Below are 23691 nucleotides of genomic sequence, written 5' to 3' on the forward strand. Positions count from 1 at the left end.
GCACCAGCCATCGCCCGCCGGCGACTCCGAGCGGCGCGTCCAACTCAACAACGAAAAGGCAGCGAACTCGCGTGTGTCGAAATCAAACGGCACGCCATGTTGAACGGAACGGCAGACGGAGCAGTCGGGCGGCCGCGCGGCGCTGGTTCGGCCATCGTCCGAGAGATGGCACCAGCGCGGCGGCCTGAGCTGAGCCAGCAAGCAGCACCGACGAAACTCTACCAGAACTCTACGGACGGGCAAAATGTCGCCTCACTTGGGAAAATTTCGGTTTGGGAATTTCTAGTCCCCGCATCTCTGTCCACCGCCTGTCGGGGACGAACATGTTCTGATTCTCTCGCCGCCTCGGGCGATGGTGGGTCTCCTGGCCGACGAGCGACGCGGGGTGACCAGGCACAATGACAGGAAAAGCGGGATCGTTTAGCGCTCTTTTAAAAAACTGAAAGGCCAGCCAATGGTGCTGGGACGGTGCTCACAGACGCCAAGACCGAAGACGGTGGTCAGTGAGCGTGGCGTCTGACAGTGGGGGGACCGGTACGGACAGGGACGCAGACATCCTTTTCGCAACATCCTGAGGTACGGCCGCACGTTTCCCGAAATGCTCCAAAGCGCCCGCAAAAACAGGAATGTCATCCTAGTGGCTAGTGTTAGTAGCTAGTTCTAGTGGTTTCGGACGGTTTTCAGTGGTTGCCCCCCCCCCCCCCCCCACACACACGAAGCCGGGCTCCAAAAGCGCAAGATACTTTGGCCCAACGAAGCTTTAGTTCAGGAAATTTCTTAAGATGGGATATAAATAAAGGAACGAAACGATGCCGGGCGATATCAAGACGCTTTCGGAAAATCTCCCCGATCAATTTTGAGTCGCCGCCACGACCACCCGACCAGCTCCCAGCTCATCAATGAAGCGGATTTGATTCATGCTGCAGCGGCCTGCGCCCCCCCCCCCCCCCCCCCGAACCCCGTACCAGCCGGCCCGGCCGGCGGAGGCCGCGAGCCGGCGCAGCCGGAGCACGCCAGTCAAACATCCGTACGGAAAGCAGCCAGAACTGTACGTGAGACGGCGATCGGACGCCCGTCACTGACAGGCACGACGTGAGGTCCGATGTATATATATATATATATATAATATATATATATATATATATATATATATATATATATATGCATATATATAAAAGTGGAGTATAAAGTGAGACTACTGTGCACGCAAAACAACAACATGGTGTGAGTGCACGGTGCTGATCATTCCGCGGTGCTCGAATACAAAGCCAAAGTACCGGCCCAGACAATTACCATACTCCTCGGTGCGGAACGGGATGGCCGGCGTGGCAGCACCCTCGCCTCTGCCAGAGACGGCCGCCACCCACACGTAGTACAGCGTGTTCGGGTACAGGTCCTTCATCTCGTAGCGCTCGTGCAGCGGCACCACCATGCGCCGCTCCACCTGCGGAGGTCGGGTCAAACGAGGTGAGGCTCGGTGGCCGGCCGCCGTCCGCCGCGGCCGGGCGGCGCCACCAGACCCCATGCGGCTGCCACCACTGGCAGCGCAAGCGGCTGCGCCGAGCCCAGCCAGCCGCAAGCGGAGGGTGGCGCCACGTCACCCCGGTCCTCTCCCTGGCGCGGCCGGTTGATGACGTGAGCTGATGCGGACGTAGCACCGGCCCCAGCTGAGCACTGCTGATAATGTGAGCTGATGCGGACATAGCACCGGCTCCAGCTGAGCATTGCTGATAATGTGAGCTGATGCGGACATAGCACCGGCTCCAGCTGAGCACTGCTGATAACGTGAGCTGATGCGGACATAGCACCGGCTCCAGCTGAGCATTGCTGGTAACGTGAGCTGATGCGGACATAGCACCGGCTCCAGCTGAGCATTGCTGGTAACGTGAGCTGATGCGGACATAGCACCGGCTCCAGCTGAGCGATGCTGGTAACGTGAGCTGATGCGGACATAGCACCGGCTCCAGCTGAGCATTGCTGGCAGCGTGAGCTGATACGGACATAGCACCGGCTCCAGCTGAGCACTGCTGGTAACGTGAGCTGATGCGGACATAGCACCGGCTCCAGCTAAGCGATGCTGGTAACGTGAGCTGATGCGGACATAGCACCGGCTCCAGCTGAGCACTGCTGATAATGTGAGCTGATACGGACATAGCACCGGCTCCAGCTGAGCACTGCTGATAATGTGAGCTGATGCGGTCATAGCACCGGCTCCAGCTGAGCATTGCTGATAATGTGAGCTGATGCGGACATAGCACCGGCTCCAGCTGAGCATTGCTGGTAACGTGAGCTGATGCGGACATAGCACCGGCTCCAGCTGAGCATTGCTGGTAATGTGAGCTCATGCGGACATAGCACCGGCTCCAGCTGAGCATTGCTGGTAGCGCGAGCTGATGCGGACATAGCACCGGCTCCAGCTGATCACTGCTGGTACTATGAACTGATGCGGACATAGCACCGACTCCAGCTGAGCACTGCCGGCATCCGGCGGCCTGGGATTTAAATATGACGACACCATATCGCGGTGACGTGATTCAAATAAACACACAGATCTGTGCAGCTCACAAGTGCTGCCCTGTCCGCCCAGCAGCAGCACGGAGGGACCGATTACACGTCCCGATGCCGCTCACGGCGAATCTAGTGGAAAGGAACGACCGCAAGATCGCAGCACCTCCCTCCCAGTTTGGCTTCCGGGAAAATCGGAGACCGGAGCTACGTCCGCCTCGATGCATGTGATGAGGCGGGTCTGGCCTCCCTGTCCACCTGGGCCATCCCGCCCGGCCGTGCTGCCATATCCCCTCGCCAGTCATCTCCAGCTCCCGCTGTCTGTCAGCCGGCAGTGGGCTCGGCCCAGCCCACCAGAGCAATGAGCACAAGTGTAACAACGCGCAGCACGGCTGCATTGATGCGCAATGCGCGCCAAAGAAACGGGAAAGAATCCCCCCCCCCCCCTAACGGCTGATCGCAAGACTTCCATGACAAATAAATTGGCGTTTGTGATATTTTCGCTGCCTTCATATGTGAGCTTAGAGTGAATACACACGATGACGTCACGAATAAGCTTTTGCCGCAACTCATTTGATTTAGAATGAACTGACCTATGCTCACCAAAAGACTGGCATATGTGATTTCTTCTCCTGCCTTCATATGTGATGTTCACCAATCGTTTGAGAAACATTTCGCATCTCTGACCAGAGCATGTTTGGAACTGTCCGCGGATCTTGTAGTGCACAAATAAAGGACGCATGGACGCGACGGCCGTGCGGCACCCAGCTCCGTGCCATCACCGGAGCGTGCCATCATCGGAGCGTACCATCACAGGAGCATGCCATCACCGGAACGTACCATGACAGGAGCGTGCCACCATCGGAGCTACCATCACAGGAGCGTTCCATCATCGGAGCGTACCATCACCGGAGCATGCCATCATCGGAGCGTACCATCACAGGAGCATGCCATCACCGGAACGTGCCATGACAGGAGCGTGCCACCATCGGAGCTACCATCACAGGAGCGTTCCATCATCGGAGAGTACCATCACTGGAGCATGCCATCATCGGAGCGCGCCCTCACAGGAGCGTGCCATCACTGGAGTGCACCATCACAGCAGCATGCCATCATCGGAACGGAGCTACCATCACAGCAGCATGCCATCACCAGAGCGTGCCAGCAACGATGGCGTCGAGTGACAGCTGCCCGGCCGGGCCGGCGGCGGGCGGCGGTGGCCGTCGCCGGCGCGCCGGCGCGTGCGTCACTGCCGCCCGTCCTGCCGTCCGTGTCACCGCCTCTCGAGAGCCGTCCTGTCGCGCCCAGCTGACCCAGAGGGTGCTCGTCCTCGCCGGCGTGTCGTCGTCGCCGCACTCCACCGCTAGGCGGCCGGTCGACAGCGCCAAGTGCCCGGGACCACGCCCGGGAGATAACGTGGCGCGCGCCTTTCAGCACCGCGCTTCCAACACACGGCGAGCAGAGCGTGCGATGAGGACGTTACGATGCCAGCCGAAAGCCTGCACAACTCCAAGCTCCGCGGAGGCGCCGAAAGGACGGGCCGAAGAGCTCGGTCCACCGCGCCTCCGATCACAGAGCGACAGCATTCGCCAAAAAGCGCACATGCGCTGGGTCTGTGCATCTCAGCGTTCCACGATGGAAAAATAACTCGCCAAGTACGTAACACAACGCTAAAATTTCAAATATGCTTGAAAGAAGCTTTTGAACGCATGGCCACCGGTGGAGTGAAGGCATTCCATGTCATTTCCAGAAATAACTAAAAAACTGTTCCAGATGGGTCCACCAACTTTTTAACGCACGCCAAACATCAGCTGGACACGCTTCAGCAGAATGTTGATGCCGCTGCTATGTCGGGCCAGTGAGACATGACAAAAGCTAAGGTTTACATGGCTGGCTGCGCTTCTACAAGCAGCCAAGCAGCTAATTTATCCGACACAACTAACAGATCATGCGCTAATGCTCCAATGCGCACCTCCAGACGGTCGTGGGTTATCATCTATCCCCAGACAGTACCTGAATATCTCTTACGCGGGTCACACACGGGTTTCGTCGTATGGGAGAGCGGAGGCGGGCAAACACCTCCGTGGCTTTTGACAAACACGCCACGTCTCTGGCATCACATGGAAAAAACCGCCTTAAAACAAGTCGATTTTTCCCCAACTGTTACCTCGTGCTAGATCCCCTGAAGTATTTGTGGTCACATGTTGACGCCTGCAATGGAATGCATATGAGGCAAAACGGATTAATCAGAATTTGTGCTATCAGCGGCATGGAAGAGTGAGGAGAGGCTATGACTGACTGTCAGGCTGTTGTCGGCCGACCCCGTCAACAAAGGAGCAGCTGCCTCCGCCGGACTTCTGCCAAAGTTGGTCGGCCGAGCGGCGGGCCCAGCGGCCAAGAACGCGAGTCGTCGAGCCCAGTTGCTCAGCTGAGGGAGCAGCCTGCCTCCGGCGCTCCCGGCGTCGCGCCGCCCCTCCCGGGAGTTCCCGGCGCTCCGGAAAACACTGCCGTCAGGCCGAACCCGACCGCCTCTTCAACCGGCCCACCCGGCCGGTCGGCTCTCGTCGGCACCGGCGCGACGCAGCCGGAGGCAAAACACGCCTATCGCCTTCGGTCAGATCGATCACGGCGAGCCATCGGCCGCAAACTTAGGACCCGGACAGCCGAGCCGCGCTCGCAAAACTGACACAGGAACGCCGACCAACTGGCACCAACTCAAACGGCGTCCGTGCGCGGCGCCGGGGGACCGACGGCGGCCCGGCGAGGCGGCGGCGGCTCAAAGCGAGGCCCCGCCGCATTACCGGATGAGCGTCGTCACCGTAAACTAAAGCGGCGGCGAGAGGAGACGCCGCTGATGCGCCGGAGCCGAGCCGTCTGAGCCGGAGGGCGCCGCAGGCGGGCCGCACCACGCCGCCGCGGCCCGCTTGCCGCCAATACACGGCCGGCCCGTGACGGACGGCGCCGGGCCACGAGCGCGGCCGAGCGGCAGCAGCCACTCCGCGGCAGAGGTGGGCGACGGCCGACCGGGCAGCGGCGTCGGGACACAAGTACACAGCGGCACGGACACAGGCGAGACAGCAGTATGGACAGAGAAGTTGATGTTGTCTCGCTCGCCAACCAGCCAGTCAGCCAGCCACATACACACGCTGCAGAGATAGATACGGGACAGCATCATTAACACAGAAGAGGATGACACCGGCACAGACGAGACAGCAGCATTTGATACAGAAGGTACGGAAGCACTGACATACACCAAACCGACACAGACACAGACGGGACCGAGATACCGGCACCCATTACATGGCAGCACCGACACACCGGCCTCGGCCGAACAGCGACACCGACACAGACGGGACCGAGATACCGGTATATGCATGCACGCACACGCACACGCACACACGCACACACACACACACACGCACGCACGCACGCACGCACGCAGGCACGCAGGCACGCGCGCACGCACGCACGCGCGCGCGACACACACATGCGCGCACACACATACACATACACACACACAACCTGTTCACGTCATTCTGTTTTGTTGGGACATGTGTGCTGGACCTTGTTTGTGGGTACACCACCAAAACGGGCCTATAATTAGAACAGTTTAACCCTGAAACTCCCCATTACAACTGATGAAGGCTTAAATCGGACTTAGCCCCGCAAATATACCACAATCTTAACAGCGTGTACTGACACAAGAGAGATTTAGAGATGGTGTGAAAAATTTGGCTTAGGGGCACATTACTCATGCCCATATTTGGCACGTCCCCACATACCATGCCATTTACATTGTGTGTGTACACCAGTGAGACAGCCGTCCATAAGGGAAGATCGGGGAATCGAAATCACCGTAAAGCAGATGTCGTGTGGCAGCAGAAGCTAATGATAAACGGATCCCACAGCACCTGACTGATAAGCGAATGAACTTCCGGAAGCCCGAACAAAAAAAAAACTGAATGTCAATGTTCGTCTGGCAGCAGACACAGCGTTTGAGAGCGTTCTCCTCACCAATCAGATGCTTATCTGAGAACATGCAACACGTCGCAACGTGATAACATGTTGCCGGCAGGCGGGCGAGCCGACACAGCCGACCTGCCGATACAGCCGGCCTGGTCACGCTACAGCACGGCCCGGCTGCTCCAGTGACCAGAGCCGACTGTCCGCTGGTGCACCGACAGCCACTCTCTGGACGGGCTCCTCTCTGGGACGTCACGGGATGACCGTAAAGTGGCCCACAGATCGCTGGCCCGTCTGTCATTCGATCGCAGTCGCTGTCGGGAGCCGCTGTCGCCTGACGCTGGGCAGTGCCTGGCCACCCTCTGCGGAGGCCTCGGGGTGCGCCGAGCGGGCGGAGCGCGCCGGCCATGAGCGCGCGTCCGCAGGTCCGGCCGCTCACCTTCTCGTACGTGTTGTTGTAGTACACGACGTAGTTGATGATGCCCCCCCTGGAGTACACGGGCCGCTCCCAGCTGAGGACGGCCGTTGTGGCGCCCTTCTCCACCACGTCCAGGCCGTTCGGCTGACTGGGCACTGCGGCGGTGAGCGCGTCCGGTCAGCCGCGCCGCACACGCCGCCCACGCCCGACCCCGCGGCCGACACAGCGGCCAGCACTGCGCCAGGTGGTCGCCATGGTCACCCACACAGCGGACCAGCCCGTCCACGGCGGCCCACTCGGAAGCAGCGTCAGCCCCACAGACGTGTGACATGTCAGACAACTCACAACTGCCCATTGTCTGAAGTCGCACCGGCCGACGCCCGCCCTCTCCGTCTGGCAGCGGGCCACAGGTTCGCCAGGTGACGAGGTGCCATGTCAGCGCTCCACCCGGCCGGTGTCACGGCCCCCTCCCGGGGCGGCAGACGCCAGCCATTACACCCGTTCAAACGCCATTGTCACGGCCGTAACCCGCAATAAGGCCCGATCTCCGGCGACTCTGGCGGCGCCGCCGCCGCCGCCGCCGCCGGCGGACCCAGGTGTGGAAGTAGCCGGCAGTCGGACCAGCCTTCGCAGCCAGTGGAGACCCGGAGCTAAGCTTACCACGCACTGCCAAATGAGGCTATTAAGTGGCGAAGAGGTTTCTGTCAACTTTAATTGACACAGTTCCGGAAGGTCCAAGAGGTACTCAATCTAATTGTTCATATAATCAAATATGGCTTCTTCTGGAGCACTGGTTCCGCTCAGACAGCCGGCCGAGCTTCAGGTTTCGTTAGCTCGCTGAAAGTCATCAGCGACTATAAAAAATCGACGCCGAAGATCCAGCCTTGGAAACACCCTGCGGGCCTTTCCGACGGATTTGGACAATCGTAAAAGCATGTAGAACTGTGGAAGGCTCGAGGCAAAAGGGCATCGCCGTAATTTGATACATGCGCGTTTTCTACGGGTCCAATGCTTCTCGCCGTGCCATTTTCCCTCGTCGATACAACGCACAACCTGACAAAATGCCGACAACACGCACCACACATCTGAGTTTCAATATCGCGACTGGTGATCTGCTGCCACACATGAAGCACCGGCCACGAGTCCACAGCACCCGGCCAGCCCTGTCCTGCCCTCGTGATTGGTGATCTGTTGTCGCACACGGAGCACCGGCCACGAGTCCACAGCACCCGGCCAGCCCTGTCCTGCCCTCGTGCTTGGTGATCTGTTGTCGCACACGGAGCACCGGCCACGAGTCCACAGCACCCGGCCAGCCCTGTCCTGCCCTCGTGATTGGTGATCTGTTGTCGCACACGGAGCACCGGCCACGAGTCCACAGCACCCGGCCAACCCTGTCCTGCCCTCGTGACTGGTGATCTGTTGTCGCACACGGAGCACCGGCCACGAGTCCACAGCATCCGGCCAGCCCTGTCCTGCCCTCGTGATTGGTGATCTGTTGTCACACACGGAGCACCGGCCACGAGTCCACAGCACCCGGCCAGCCCTCTCCTGCCCGCACGCAGGCCCGCACGCAGGCCCGCACGACAGGCTGGAGAGAGAGAGCCCACAGACGGCCTTGGAGCCGACAGCGGCCGGTGCATCACTTACCGCCCTGTTGCGTCTTGGCGCGTACCGGCACCGAAATGGGCCCGGGCCCGGCCAGCGTCTCGGCCTGTACACGGAGCGTGTAGATCTCGTGTGGGACCAGCCCGGAGAGGGTGGTGAGTGTGCCGCCGCCGGCGTACACCACCTCCGACTCCCACTGCTTCAGCGGCAGGTCGGGCGTCATCGTGAAGTAGACCTTGTAGCTGGTGATCTGCACGGCAGTTGGCAGCGTCATGACACCGCACCCATGATGATGCAGGAGCAGGAGCGACCACGCAGATCGCTATCCCAAATTCGGACAACACATCACGATAACAGCGCCGACACGGGTCAGCTGACAGCGCTCCCGGCTCACTCGCTGGGAACGGCAGCTTGCAGGCAGAGAGGAGCAAAACCAGGGAAGGCCTACGCCTCACCAGAGCACGGGACTCGCCCTTTTCGTCTCCGCCGTCACGGAGGCCTCCGTGTCTTGGAGAGCCGAGAGGCACTGGGGACAGGGACAGCGCACGGCATAGAGCACCCGGAACGGCACACTGTAAGCGGCTCAGCCGGCAGCCGGTTGCCAGCCGGTGACCAGCTGGTAGCCAGCCGGTGACCAGCCGGTGACCAGCCAGTGACCAGCCGGTGATCAGCCAGTGACCAGTCGGTGGCCAGCCGGTGACCAGCCGGTGGCCAGCCGGTGACCAGCCGGTAGCCAGCAGGTGGCCAGCCGGTGACCAGCCGGTGACCAGCCGGTGACCAGCCGGTGGCCAGTCGGTGACCAGCTGGTGACCAGCCGGTGGCCAGTCGGTGGCCAGCCGGTAGCTAGCCGGTGACCAGCCGGCGACCAGTCGGTGACCAGCCGGTGGCCAGCCGGTGACTAGCCTGATCAGCCGTGGCCAGGCGGTGGCCAGCCGGTGGCCAGCCGTGATCAGCCGGTGGACCAGCTGGTGGCCAGCTGGTGCCAGCCGGTGGCCAGTCGGTGGCCAGCCGTGCCAGCCGGTGACCAGCCGGTGACCAGCCGGTGACCAGCTGGTGACCAGCTGGTGACCAGCCGGTGGCCAACCGCGGCCAGCCGGTGACCAGCCGGTGACCAGCCGGTGAATCAGCCGTGACCAGTTCGGTGACCAGTCGGTGGCCAGCCGGTGGCCAGGCCGGTGACCAGCCGGTGGCCAGTAGGTGGCGCCTGCGCGGCCGCGGCCGCCGGCCTCTCACCTGGACATTAGGCTTGTCGAGGCCGTCCCACATGACAACCAGCGTGCTGGAGCCCAGCGGCCGCACGCGCACGTTCTTGGGCGCCGAGCCGGGCTCTACAACAGACAGACAGACGCAACCGTCACACACGGGCGACGACGACCCAGCGGCGGATCACGCGCGTCACAGCTGACGGCAGCTCGCCGAGCCGAGCCAGACTGCCGCTGGGACTCCTAGTCTGCCGCGCACGCAGGCAGGCACAGTCACCGAGCGGCGCCAAGGCCGGCCGGTGGGCCCATCTTGACCGCCGCCAGGTGCGACCGTCACGCCGGCCAGTCGGCGCCGCCGCAATTTCAAGCACGCCGTCCGGAAACCGGATAGCAGCGGCGCACACGTGTCCTTTCAGGCGGGCGCGTGCCCGGACTGCCGTCCGCTGGCCGCCTCACGGGACGGCGGCTCCGGTCACCGGCCAAGTAGCCGGCCACGGCACCGAGAGCCGCAGCTGGCCACGGCACCGAGGGCCGCAGCTGGCCACGGCACCGAGGGCCGCAGCTGGCCACGGCACCGAGAGCCGCAGCTGGCCACGGCACCGAGAGCCGCAGACGGCCACGGCACCGAGAGCCGCAGACGGCCACGGCGCAGGCTCGGATTACACGCGCCTCACGAGGGTTCGAAGCTGCGGTGTGATACTGCCCATCGCCTAAACACCCGCCGTTAAAACAGCACAGCGGGTTCAGTTTCAACGGCGCAACAGGTCCGCTTCGTGGTGCGTCCTGAGAAACCGCTATCACATGGCGCTGTTCGCTTCCAAGTCACGGCAGCAACGGAAGCTAAAACAAACAAACGCGCGCTATCCAAAATCACAGCTACGCTCCTACAGGTGTGCGATAATGTTGCACGCTTCCAGCACAGACAAACGCCGGCAACTGCGCTCTTTCGTCCGTTTCAAATTCATGCAGTCCATAGATACCAGGAAAGCAGCGTGAATAAAAGCGGCTGACAAACAGTACAGATGTGAAGTGCGCAGTAACACAAATGCAGACATTACACGCAATCGCAACAGAAACCATACCTCGAAATGTGGGCAACGCATTTCAGTGAAAACCCCAACCAACACACAATAATTCGTCGGCAGCGCCGAGTGGACACAGAGAGAGCAAAGAAAACAGCAACCGAAGACCAGAGAAAACACAAATCAACTTACGGGAGCCTCTGAAGGTTACCGGTGTGACGCGGGAGAGAAGACAATGACATTAGAGCCTGATCGGCGGCCGGTGCCGATCAAAGCCAGACGCGTTTGCGTGGCGCGCATGGGTAACACATCAGGTGGCAGGGGCGGCGGCGGGTCACAGATACACTGCTCTCGCTCTCTCGCTCTCTCGCTCTCGGGGGTACAGTGGGGAGGGAACACACTCCCGGCCGCGCCGCCGCCAGCCCGCCGACCGCAAATAAGGCGACGCGCCGCGGCTCGCGCTGACAGTGGCCGCCTGCTGATGCCACGCGCCGGTGGCCGTAATCGGCCCCCGACTAAGCCACGCCTGGCGGCGGGCCGGGTCGGCGGTGTCGTCTCCAGCCGGGCGCGCTCCGGCCGCCCAGCCGCCATCCAGACGCGACACCTCGCCGGTTGCACACATGCGTCCATAAACAACCCGACACATTACAGCGTTTTCAAACACCGCTGAGTCTCTGTCACAAATCCGCCACCCTGAAACCTAGGGCTACGAGTCATGATTCCGAGGAACAGGTTAATGGACGCCCTGACGAGACGACGGCGGTCCAGCCTGTCCATAATGAAGTCACGGAAACGGGTCCAGCACGGCACCACCGGCACCCACTAACACGCGTTTCCGAGCAGCTCGTCGACTCTGTGGCCGCTCCAACAGGTGTGTGGGCCAGCCCAGGTGCCCCTTCCCCTCCCCCTCCCTCCCTTCCAACACCCGACGGACGGGCGGCACGTGCAGTGTTAGCTGTTCCTGACTCGAATGTCGTAAACCAGGCGGCCGTCGTCGGTGTCGAGACTCTCCCCGCCCACCGGCGTGAGCGGTCCGGAGGCGCGTCAAGCCAGCCATCCCACACGCGCCCTCAGGGCTACACGTCCCACCTGCCTCCTTCCCCTCCCTCCCTCCGGCAGGCCGCAGGGAGCGGCCGACGTTCCCAGCAGCGCAGCGCCGGCCGGCGCCGACCGTCCACCGCCGGCGCTGACGGCGCGCGCGCGCCGTACTCGGCCGGCCGACGGAGCCCGCCCGAGGCTCACTTGTCAGGTGCGTGGTGACCTGGACGGGCGCGCTGGGCCGGCCGCGGCCCAAGTTGTTGACAGCGATCACGCGGAACTCGTACTCGGTGAACGGCGCCAGGTTGGGCACCACGTAGTGGAGCGCTATCACGCCGTTGATCTCCTGCGGCCGAGACACCGGCGTCATCAACGGAAGCAGCGCGCGGGCGCCACACACCGGCGCCATGTCGCCATGGTGCAGTATGGGCGCAGACACTCTGGACGTCACCACCGGCGCCATGTCGAGCGTGTCGAGCGCACACAAATATTGTCGTTACCAAGCTGGGAACTGTCAGTCGCGTCAAAGGAGTCAAACCTTCTCATGTCAGTGCTCGGGAATTCTGCAAACGCTCTTTAACGAATAGCTGCAAGCAGATGTTGTCACTTTATGAAATGTTTACCGTGGGGAACGCACCACTCCAACAAGCACCTTGCATCTAAGTGCCAGCCCATGTGCGGGAAAATAAAACACTTTTGTTGTATGATAAATGCACGCTTAATACACTGGATAACGTCACTAGCAGCCGGTGGCTTACGAACGCCAAACACGATGCCTGTGCCAGTCGGTATGAACAACACTCTGGCCACCCGCCGACTGACTGAACGTGTGGCACAGCCCGGCCTCATGCCCCGCCCTGTCCGCGCGCCGGCCTCACCTGCTGCCGATTGGACAAGCGCCACAGCCGCCCCGCCCCGTCCGCGCGCCGGCCTCACCTGCTGCCGACTGGACAAGCGCCACGGCCGCTCCGCCCGTTCGCGCGCCGGCCTCACCTGCTGCCGACTGGACAAGCGCCACAGTCGCCCCGCCCCGTCCGCGCGCCGGCCTCACCTGCTGCCGATCGAACGAGCGCCATAGCCGCTCCGCTCCGTTCGCGCGCCGGCCTCACCTGCTGCACACCGTACTTTTGGCTGTACTGGATGACGTAGTACTGGATGGTTTCCTGGTCGAGGCCATACGACCACGAGAGGCGGACCGCCTCCGAGGTCACGTCCAACACGCGCAGGTTTGTCGGCGGCCGCGGCAGCCCTGCGGGCCACATTCAGGCGACGTCACCGACACTGGTCACAGCGGGGCCGTCTGGTCCGCGCTCACACATCGCCTCGGCGTAGCGCTCGCCGCCGGCCAGCGCGGCGCGGCACCCGCAGCCCTCCTATCTTCGCCTGCCTGCAGCGCGTCACGCGTCGCACGCCTACGAGACCGCGCCCGAACTTGAGGCGATTACTGGGTCTCAGTGAGCGGCGGTCTCTCTGGTTCGTACCTCACGTCCTGCCAGGAGGAGATCATCGAACGTCAAATGAAGGGTGCTGCGGCGACCCTCTCCTGAATTCCTTGTCACACTCCAGCGGCTCCTTAGCGCCCCTCACGGCTCCTGGTGTACCCATCTCCTGGCTAATGCGATGCGCTCCTTAGCTCCAATGGTGTCCTCCGGTTTCTACGGCACCCATCTCCCAGTTTCTCCGGCATCCGCCCTCCACCTGCAGCTGCTGCGCCCTTCTCTCGGTTCCTGTGGTACCCACGCCCGGCTCGTGCCGTGCCCGTGCTCCTGCGACGCCCCTCCCCCTGCCAGGCTCCTGGGCCCGTCAGCGAGTCGGCCTGACCCAGCCCGGGGGCAGGTGTCAGCGCCGGCCGTCGGCGAGGTCTTGCCGTGCTGTCTGCGGGGCTCTGGGGGCGTCTCGGCCGGATTTACGCCCGATGAGTTCATTGCCGCCAGCCGGCGCGCGGCGGCCAGGGAATCCTGTCAGCCCAGCCCGGCAGCGGCACGCTGCCGGGCTGGGCTGCATGGCCGCTCAGGTCCAGCGCGGCGGACACGACAGCAAACGTGCACAGTGCGGGACCGTTGATCAGCGAAAGCAAGGCGACCGAAAGCCAGCACAGCAGCCGGCAACCGGCGCAAACGTCACAGTGTGGGTGGAGCGGCCCGTTACGCACAAAACATCCCATTACGGACCCCATTACAGAAGTGGAGAAGTCTATTTGGGGCTGCCGCGCGTCCGGTGCGGTAAAACAGCCACGGCCGGCCTCATATAGCCGCACGAAGGTCGTGAGCACAGTCGCACCTGTCCGTCAGGAGCTAAAGCCCCGGGGCGTGAGCGGCTGTCCAGATACTCCGACATGCACGCCGTAGCTTGGACAACTGTGCTGCGCGCAATGGTCGGAAAATGAAGGGCAGTAAATACCATATCTACCTAGACAGTTATGGTGGAAGACTGTCGCAGGCCATTTCACAGTTATTTCCCTACCGCGGCACGAACATCAACGTGCTCGGTTATATAGCTTTACACGAGAGCAATACTATGGGTCTCATTCGTAACTGAAGGGCCAGATGAAAAATAAAGGTGTATTGATACACAACATTAATATTATACACACGTAATATTGGTACTGTTGTCACTACACCTTCTTTAGGTATGGTTCAACGAGGAAGAAGACCCAAAAAAACTATTTCATGCATGAGAAATGTTGCTCGCAGCTGCACTGAACAACCAAATATTGTATATACAAGTATGTTTCATTGTCATGTACTTCTGCTGATTCATGTATATTTGCTGAAATTTTGATGACTTACAACGGTTTGGAACTTCATATTTACGACAGGTGTTGTTCTTCTATCTAATATGGGATGTTTTATCATCTCTTCTGTCGGCTGCTGCGGTAAAACCGTTACAAATAGGCCGCACAAGAATGCCTCCGTATATTTGATCATGAGCGAGATGGTCAAGCCACTACCCTACCCAGCCGTTATTCCAACCGGCCACCACCAGGAAATGTGCCGCATCTGGACAGGAGTCGCGCGACTAAATGTGACGTTCGCGTCGTGCGGCAGCAGCACCGACAGCGCGCTACTTAGACCGTATGGAGCGGGGCGGGCAGGCGACGGGCGCCGGTGCAGCGACCTCTCCAGCGAGGTGAGAGTGGTGCGCGCCGCCGGCAGCGGACGTCACGCCCCTCCTCAGCCGGTGCGGAGAGTCGGCCGGCGCTCGTCTCGGGCGGGCGTGACAGGGATGCCGGCAGAGCGGCGGCGCCGGCAGCCGGACCGGGGGCCGAGCCGGCGCCGTCGCATCTCCGCGTCCGTGTCGACTGAGGCTGCGACACCGACCGCAGCTGGGTCATACAGCCGCCGCCCGGGCATCGGGCGGCCGCGGTGTCAGCCGGCTGGTCTGTAGCGTCGTCTCTGCGGCCGGAGCGGCGACGTGCGACGGCATGCTCCCGCGGACCAGTGACGTTCGAGGCCCCGCACCGGGCGCGCGGAACTCGCCACCCACCAACGCTAAGGCGAATTATTCACTTGGGGTGCGGGACAGTGCAAAGTTAGTTGCCGCCGACGCACCTGGTGTCCGGTCCGCCCAGTCGGCGAGCGCTCCAAGACGACAGTATGTACCCCCGATTTGAACTCCGCCGCCCTCAGACTACCATAGTGGCCAGCGGCGAAAAGAGCTGCGCATCGTGGGACTACGTCACCAGTGGACACTCTGGGCACCCCGCGTCCGGTCGCAGCGGTGCTCAAGTCCGTTCTCGGAATCGGACGGGCTCTGCCGGGCACCCGTTTGGCCCGTCTGATGGCACATGCATGGTGTCGGGCTAGGTTACGGTCAGCTATTGGCCCGGCCGGCGCGATGACGTCGCAGCACTCTGCATGCCACGGCGCTCTACGGCAGAACGACCGACCGCCACGCAGCTCGTGTCACGGACACGCTGCAACGCCATGTGCACGTCTGCATACCAATTATACCCCGCCCACGTAAACCCGGCACCATGGAGATCAAAATTACTGACGGAGGTGGGCACGGACGGGCACGCACCACCCGTTTGACGACAGACGCTCGGACTAGTTACCGTCTGAGCCTCTGTAGAGCGCGACAAAAAAATAAAAATACGACGAGCACTGTCGGCGCGGACGGCATGGAAGGGCTTCAGCTCGCCTGCCACCGGCCCATCGGCCTAGCGCGTACACGACAGGGCCGTGGCACGAGGTGCGTGCGCGCGCGGACCACGCCGGCCGGCCGGGCCGTGTTGTGTTTGGACCCGGTGCGGGACGAGACCGGGAGGTTTCCCCACATCGTGAAATCTGCGCGTAACGCCCCCACCCGGTTCCGCATGGTCTGAGGACGGAATGAATCATGACCGTCACCGGCTCTGGTCGTTCCCTGAACAACTCGCGTCAGCAGCGCGCTTAGCCTTTCATCTCGTTGCATTTGACATTTCGCTCGGCTCTTCCCCTGGGAGAGAGGCCCAAGGGGTCAGCTCCCGCCACGGCATCACGAGAGGACGGAGTTCCACCGCTGAGGTGGGCCGTCCTTCCCCTCCCCCCCCCCCCGTCACCACCCACCCTTGGCCTCCTCCCACCGGTGGGAACGTAGGCTCCCGGCTCGGGAACTACCGCCGACCACTGCTGCTCAGCCGTGATGTGGGGTTCCCCCAGCCTGCTAGATCCGACACCGCACCCACGACATGCGGACGATCCCAGTCATCCTGCTACTCTTGCCGGGCGTCTGCTGTCTGTCCGCTGACGAGCACCCCGTGCATGGTAGTCTTCTGATGAGGCCCACTCTTCTGGACGGCTCTTGGCATGCCGACGGAGGAGCTTACGTTGGCTAACTTGTTTAGAAAAAACTGAGATAGTCAGCGGGGAAAACACACCGTGGCCAGAACTCCCCGAAGCAGAGCGAGGCGTCTGAATGGTCAGACATCAATGAGAAGCAAACGAAAGCAACAACGGGAAATACAAACGGGATGCAGCTCAGGCATGGAACGGGAACCAGTCGGACAGTGCGGCGCAAGATAGGCACCGCGACAGGAACAGCAACAGCGTGACTTGAAATGCATACATCATCCATCACATTCCAACCATTTATTTCACCCTGTTCCCCTGGGCGTGGCAGACTGGTTGGCAATCTACCCGAGCCCTCCCCCTGCCTCTTCCGCCCCTCCATCCCACTAGTATTACCTGACGCAGTCTTGGCCTCTGCAGCCACCTAGTGCAAACACTGGCACTGTCGCTGGCGGCGCGACCTCGCAAAAATACCCTTCCAGCACCGGGCGCGGGTGGACAGCCCACTGGCTCGGTGACGTCATCTCTCGGCCGGGCGCGGCGCCGCCGGCCACTGACGCTCACCTTGCACGCTGACCTGCGTCATGCTGGCCACCAAGCCGAGCTCGTTAGTGGCCACGCACGTGTAGTTGTTGGACTGACGCACGTTGCTGAGCACGAGGACCGAGCGGCCGATCGGGGCCGGCTCCTGCGGCCTCAGCTCGATGCCCGGCTCCTGGTGCAGCGGACATCCCCACGTCAGCGACGGCAGGGCGGCGCGGCCAGCGCCGCGCGGCGCACTCAGTATAGTGTCATGCATAACAGCGACCAGCGAACAGTGCCAGGCCACCGCAGCCCGTCGCTGGCTGCTTCCACCCTACGCTGCATCGGTGGCGGCCCCCCGGGCCAGTTCGATGGTCTCAGTCTGCCCCGCCCCGGCCCACCCGCCTGATCCGGCCGACGCGATCGTCGCCAGCCGCCCTCTGGTGCGTCGGCGTCGGCCAGTCTCCGGGCGGTGCCGGTGGCCAGAAGCCCGGCCCGCGTCCGCACTGCCCTGACCCGGCGGGAGGGGGAGGGGGGAAGTGGGAGGGGGCGAACGATCGGTCGGCACTCACCTTGTGCCACCGGACGTGGGGCACGGGCGAGCCGACGGCCACGCAGGTAAGGTTCAGGTCCTCGCCGGCCAGCACTTCGTGCACCGCGTCCGGCAGGATGGTGAACGACGGCTTCGCGCGGCGCACTGGCGGCGCGGAAACACAGGTCAGTGGAGGACAACGGGCACAACCGAAGGCAGCTGTGCGGACACAGCGGTCACAGCGACATGGCAAGCCAGGCAGGACCGTGCCCCAAGGACGGAGAGCGGTCACAGGGACACGGCAGGGTAAAGGAAAACGGAAATGAGCGTCGGGGGAGAGCCGGCGAATAGCTGGCGACTTATCCATGTGCCCCACATTGGTGACGGCTAGCTGTGCCCGAGAAATATTTGTAATCAAGCCATCAAGTAGCAAGTTGGCGCGTCGCAAAACAAAAACGCGCCCAGCACGACGCGTCGACACCAGCTCAGCGCATGTACTGCGCGAACGGAAATCCACTTGACACCCGATCACCACGGCCGCGACCCACACCAGGCCGCTCGCCGGCCTTCCATCAGTGGGCCCGGTGACCGAGCCGGCCTTCCATTAGCGGGCCCGGTGACCGAGCCGGCCTTCCATCAGTGGGCCCGGTGACCGAGCCGGCCTTCCATTAGCGGGCCCGGTGACCGAGCCGGCCTTCCATCAGCGGGCCCGGTGACCGAGCCGGCCTTCCATCAGCGGGCCCGGTGACCGAGCCGGCCTTCCATCAGCGGGCCCGGTGACCGAGTCGGCACTCGGCCGCTGCGGCCGTGACAAATACGCCCCGAAAGGTAGGCACCACACCTGGCCGGGGTGGCTCACCGAGCCCGGCATGCGCTCGCTAAACTTGCAGCGCATTATCCCGCCCGGCGGCGGCGCGCGGCAAGTTGACGCGCCACCCTTGGCCACTTATGTTCCAGTGGATCCGGAGCGAGCGGAGCAGTGAGGTGCCAGTCACCGGCCTGAGGAGGGCGCGCCGACGGGCGGGGACTCACAGCGCGCCGAAGCCGTCCGGTTCGGAGACGCGACGCGCCGTCCCACGGTGTGCCCCACACACCGCCCACCCGCACACGGTGCAAACGGTACAGACATGTGGCGGACGAACGCAGGGAAGGGCCACACCAGGGGGGGGGGGGGGGGGGCTGGGGGCAGGAATCCTACGAAAACTGACGCGAGGTGTAGAGGTGGTTGAATGGGGTGCAAACGCACGTCTTTGGGAAGAAGTGGTGTTCGTGAGAGGTGCAAGAGTCGGGATATCTCCGGCAGCGGCCAGCTTGTGGCACCAGCCGACCGTGCCCTGCTAACGAACGCTATTCTATGGACTGAGGTTCACCCGGCACACCAAACCGCGGCGACCAGCCGTGAAAGGAACACGGCCGACATCCGGCCATGCACCACGAAAACTCCGCTCTTCTCCTCGCCCCGGCATGCGCTGCCGTTGCTGCGGTGGTGGCGCCACATTTCGAACATGTCCTCATAAGACGTTATGAGATGGCCGCGGCCGGCCAGACGACTAAAGAGGGCCCGTGCTGCGCGGCCGGACAGCAGCCCTTCCCCTCGCTTCCCCCTACCCCCACCCCTCTCCCTCCCTTCCTCAGGCGTCCAGACAACCGGACGTGGGGTCATGCCCCAGATGTCCGGGAAGTACCCACAGGGCAAATGACATCCAGAACTGTAGGACGACCCTCCCTCGATAATAAAGAGAAGACCCTATAACCCTATATGTAAGACGACCCTATATGATAAGGAAAAGGTCATCCCGAGATAGATAATAAGGAGAAGGTCATCCCGAGAGCAAACAGACGTGCCAAACTGATTCATCTCAGCCCGGCTGTGGGACACGGCCGAGAAACGCATACACGCACAAGACGCGCACACGGGGGGTCATCAGTGGCGCACATCCGTCATACATCCGTGTAAGAGCGACACTCATGCGTCGCTGCACATCCGTGTTCACCCCTGATGTAGACGGTGGCGTCGTTCGAGTAGACGGTGCCCTCGCCGTTCTCGGCGGCGCAGCGGTACTTGCCCTCGTCGGACTTCACAGAGTCATTGACGACCAAGTCACCTGGAAGAGGCGGCGCACATAAGCAGGGCCAATCGCTGCCCTCTGGCGCCGAGCCGGCACACCCTGCTTGAAGAAGAGGGGGACGGGTTGGCGTGCGGAGTTGCAATAGTGCCGCAACACAACATTTCAAAGTAGATAACATTGCTGTTGTATGAGCAAAAGTTGTACAAAAGGCAGATCTCAAAAACGCAAGTACCTATTTTGATACAAAACCAGAACTTCTATCCAACGGCAAACCCAAAACTCTGCTTGGCTTTACACCCCCACCGTGATTTGGTAGCGACTCTCTGTACATCAGTAGAAGGAATTGCAAACTTCCATTTAATGCCCTTTTTGTGCGTTTTCATTCCGCATTCAGCTCGGATTTCTTGGTGGAAAATATGCCTTCTCTCCAATGCTGCCGGAGACTTGCGGAGCTGTGGATTTCCACGTGCCCAAGGAAATGTTTAGGATGGTGTTTGATGCCAGTGTTATACCCATTACACAATTTCCATTTTCATAGCTTCAAATGGAACTTTAATACGGGTAATATTAAAAAGAACATAGAGCTTATTTTCTGCCCGCAATATTTGATCAATTTACGTTATATGGATTTGTGCGTGTATGACATCATGCACTTTCATGTAATTTTTTGTGTTCCAACGATTTTGGCGTGTCATTCAGAAACGTTAAATCGTAACGCATATGAGATGCTCTCTGTTTTCTCCGCTCCCCCTGGCTATCGGCCCCGTCAGGCAAGGCCACTGTCGTTGTTGATTGTTGCGCGTCAGAACGTGGAGTGTCGTTGGTGGACGGTGGCTGCGTTAAACGTGTGCTGGTGAGCGGCAGCGGACCTGGGCACTGAGTGCATTGAAAGCAAAGGTCGTGGCCGATATGATGAAAATAGCCGGCTGAAGCTCGCGAGCATTGTCCCTCGTCTACTTAAGGCGCGTGTGGCACGCGATGCTGTCGAAGCTTCGGGAGCGGCTCGTTTCCATCTCACGTTGCACGCAGAGAATAATTTTTACAGCATTTCCGCTGTGTATCATGGAGAATAAAATGTCTTGGCGGCCGAAAACGCTAAGAAACACCCAACTTTCAGACACCGCATGCACCTCAATTCATCTTAATTCATCTGACGTCATCACATGCACTTTATGTCATCTGACGTGACAACATGCACCTCAAGTCCTCTGACGTGATCACATGCACCTCAAATCATCTGACGTGATCACGTGCACCTCAAGTCATCTGACGTCATCACATGCGTTTTAAGTCATCTGACGTGATCACATGCACCTCAAATTACCTGACGTCATCACGTGCACCTCAGGTCATCTGCCGTCATTACGTGCACCTCGTCATCTGACGTCATCACGCGCACCTCAGGTCATCTGCCGTCATTACGTGCACCTCAAGTCATCTGACGTCACCACATGCGTTTTAAGTCATCCGACGTGATCATATGCACCTCAAATTACCTGACGTCATCACGCGCACCTCAGGTCATCTGCCGTCATTACGTGCACCTCAAGTCATCTGACGTCATCACGCGCACCTCAGGTCATCTGCCGTCATAAAATGTCCCTTAAGTTATCTAAATGTTCGCTATATGTAATGTTCAGTCGTCTTAAATGAATAAACACAACGCATGCAAGTATCCGCAGAGGCATGCTTGCAACATGTAAGATGTAATACGTAACTTGTAACAACATGCAACATTTTATATCTCAACTGATATCTAGTACATAACATGCTTTCCGTGTCGGTTATGTGCAACCGCAGTGCGTCCATGTAAAACATATTATCTAAATATGCAAGCAAACACATAGCTACAGGACGACGGCAAACCTTTTGGAGACTGAGACGAACGTCAGACCTGCACAGATCTTGCCCACGGTCGCATGGGCGCGACGCAGAAAGCAGGACACGCCAATGTGAGCAGCGTTACAATGCCAGAGTCGCCTCAGTGACGTCACATGTCATCAGCCGCGCGCCGGCCTCACTCGCCGGTGTAGCCGGCACCAACGAACGACAGCTGTCCACTTGCGCCGCCGCCGCCACGCACGCCACGCTGTCGCGTCAGCGGAAAGCGCCGTTTTGCATCCAGACCCCGAGCGGAGCGCTCCGTGGCTGCGCCAAAGCACGGCAAGGAAGCCTTTGCAGCCTCTCAATGCAGCCTTTGAGCGGCGTGGGAGCGACCTCCGCCGGTGCGGGGAGCGACCTCCGCCGGCGCGCCGAGCGAGCCGCGGTCGGCTCAAAGCGAAATGGCGCGGCCGGCGCCGGCCGGCAGGCAGACATTATTTGATCATTAGAGACCGGCGAAATTCAGATCCACGCACACGCGTTTGCACACAGGTTCGAGCGGGCGGCTCTGGTTTTCATTCTGCGAGCGCGGTGGGCGACTTCGAACGGCCAGGCCCGGCGCGCACAATATGGATATAAAATGGAGTAAGAAAGGAAGTCGAGAAACCTAAGGGGAGACAGGGAGGGAGGGATGTGAGGAACATGTACATACAGATGCAGTACGGCTCTGTTCGAGCTGAGATCTCAGGAAGTGCGCCAGGTGAGCAGGAAGTCTGTGCGCATTGGGAGTCGTGCTCACCCTGCTCAGGTGAGCAGGGAGTCTCAGATTGACCCCAGGTGAGCAGGAAGTCTCAGACTGACCCCAGGCCGCTCGAGACAAAGCCGATAAAGCCGATAAGGCTCGACCGACAGCCCAAAGGCTCCCGACTCGGCACGGCTGCCTGCTGTCTGCGGCGTCGGGCTCAGGCCGCGGCCGTGAGGCTGGTCAGCGCCGCGTCGGTCCGACCCAGCCCAGCCAGCTCGAACCGTCCGTGTGCCTCCCGACCCGCGGGAGCGGGAGCACCCGTCGTCGAGCACGGGCGCAAACAGCGCGTCCAGGCCGCGCTAACCACGCCGAATCAACGCTCAAGACACGCCGTCACGAAATCGACGCGGTAATAGCCGGGCATTAGCTGGCTCCCACCCGCCGCGCACCTCGTAAAGCGGAATTACGAGCGTGGCGCGGCGCGTTGAGGGGCCACTCACCAAATCATCACAGCCATTAACAGAATAGCTGTCAAAGTATGAATACGGGAAGCATGGATTCGCATTATTGCAGCCAACCATGCAGCCAAAACCTGCCACGGCCATTCACAAACTGGCGAGTTGTCCCGTTACGGAGAGAAGTTAGTTGACGGCAGCACTACACCAAAACAGGGATTAAGGCCTCCACAACCTACATCCCTGCGCCTATAAATGTTCGGAAATAGTGGACCGCGTATCAAGCGGTACCCGGCGCAAGTGCCATAGATGGCGTCATGGCACGGCCAGACGTGCATTCCAGGAAGCCGATCGACTGAATGCCTGCAGCCAGGCTCAGTACACGACCTTCCGCTGTTGGGTTGGTAGAGACAGTCAGGCTCAGTCCCCCGGCCGCCGGCGGCAGCCAACTCACCTCTGTTGGGCCGGTCGCGGAGCACGAAGCGGCCGCTGGACGTGTTGATAGGCACATCGTTCATAAACCAGCGCACGGTGGGCTCCGGGTCGCCGGTGGCCTTGCAGTTGACGACAAAGTCGTGACCCCTTCTCCACCAGCTGCGGCGTCGGATGCTGGATGATGCGTGGAAAGCCGGGCGGCCGATGCGTTTCTGGAGGAGCGGGGCCGCGCGGTCAGACGCGCCGCCGCTGCGAGTGTCACGCGGCGGCCGGGCGCCGGCGTTGGCACCGACGCGGACCACCGATCCTGGTGCCGACACTCGTGCCGACACCGACAATGGTGTTGAGACTAACGTCCCGACAACGACACCGACGATGACATCGGAGCTGTCACCACCGCCGACACCGATGCTGACCCTCTGCGTTGACACGACATGGCCGGACACCGCTGCGGGCCGGGCTTCGCCTCGCAACGCCAGCTTCAGCGCGTTAAAAAAAACACCCACCCACACCCACGCACGCGCGCACGCGCGCACGCACGAACACACACACACACACACACACACACACACCCACACGCACGCACG

General features: G+C 61.1%; 1 protein-coding gene across 1 annotated transcript in view; it reads right to left on the minus strand.

Annotated features, from left to right (window-relative positions):
* LOC119112079 (tyrosine-protein phosphatase Lar-like) overlaps positions 1-23223 on the minus strand; it is a 45874-nt gene extending 22651 nt beyond the window's left edge. The window contains 10 exon segments of the mRNA XM_037236070.1: positions 1294-1444; positions 6908-7041; positions 8534-8741; positions 9725-9819; positions 11958-12099; positions 12863-13002; positions 17090-17240; positions 17620-17744; positions 19574-19684; positions 23124-23223. Of these exon segments, the coding sequence (XP_037091965.1) occupies positions 1294-1444; positions 6908-7041; positions 8534-8741; positions 9725-9819; positions 11958-12099; positions 12863-13002; positions 17090-17240; positions 17620-17744; positions 19574-19684; positions 23124-23187 (1321 nt within the window). The 5' untranslated portion in view covers positions 23188-23223.
* Positions 23224-23691: the final 468 nt, after the last annotated feature.

This window comes from Pollicipes pollicipes, unplaced genomic scaffold, assembly GCF_011947565.3.
Source record: "Pollicipes pollicipes isolate AB1234 unplaced genomic scaffold, Ppol_2.1 Scaffold_7261;HRSCAF=8764_pilon_pilon_pilon, whole genome shotgun sequence".
Classification (NCBI taxonomy): domain Eukaryota; kingdom Metazoa; phylum Arthropoda; class Thecostraca; order Pollicipedomorpha; family Pollicipedidae; genus Pollicipes; species Pollicipes pollicipes.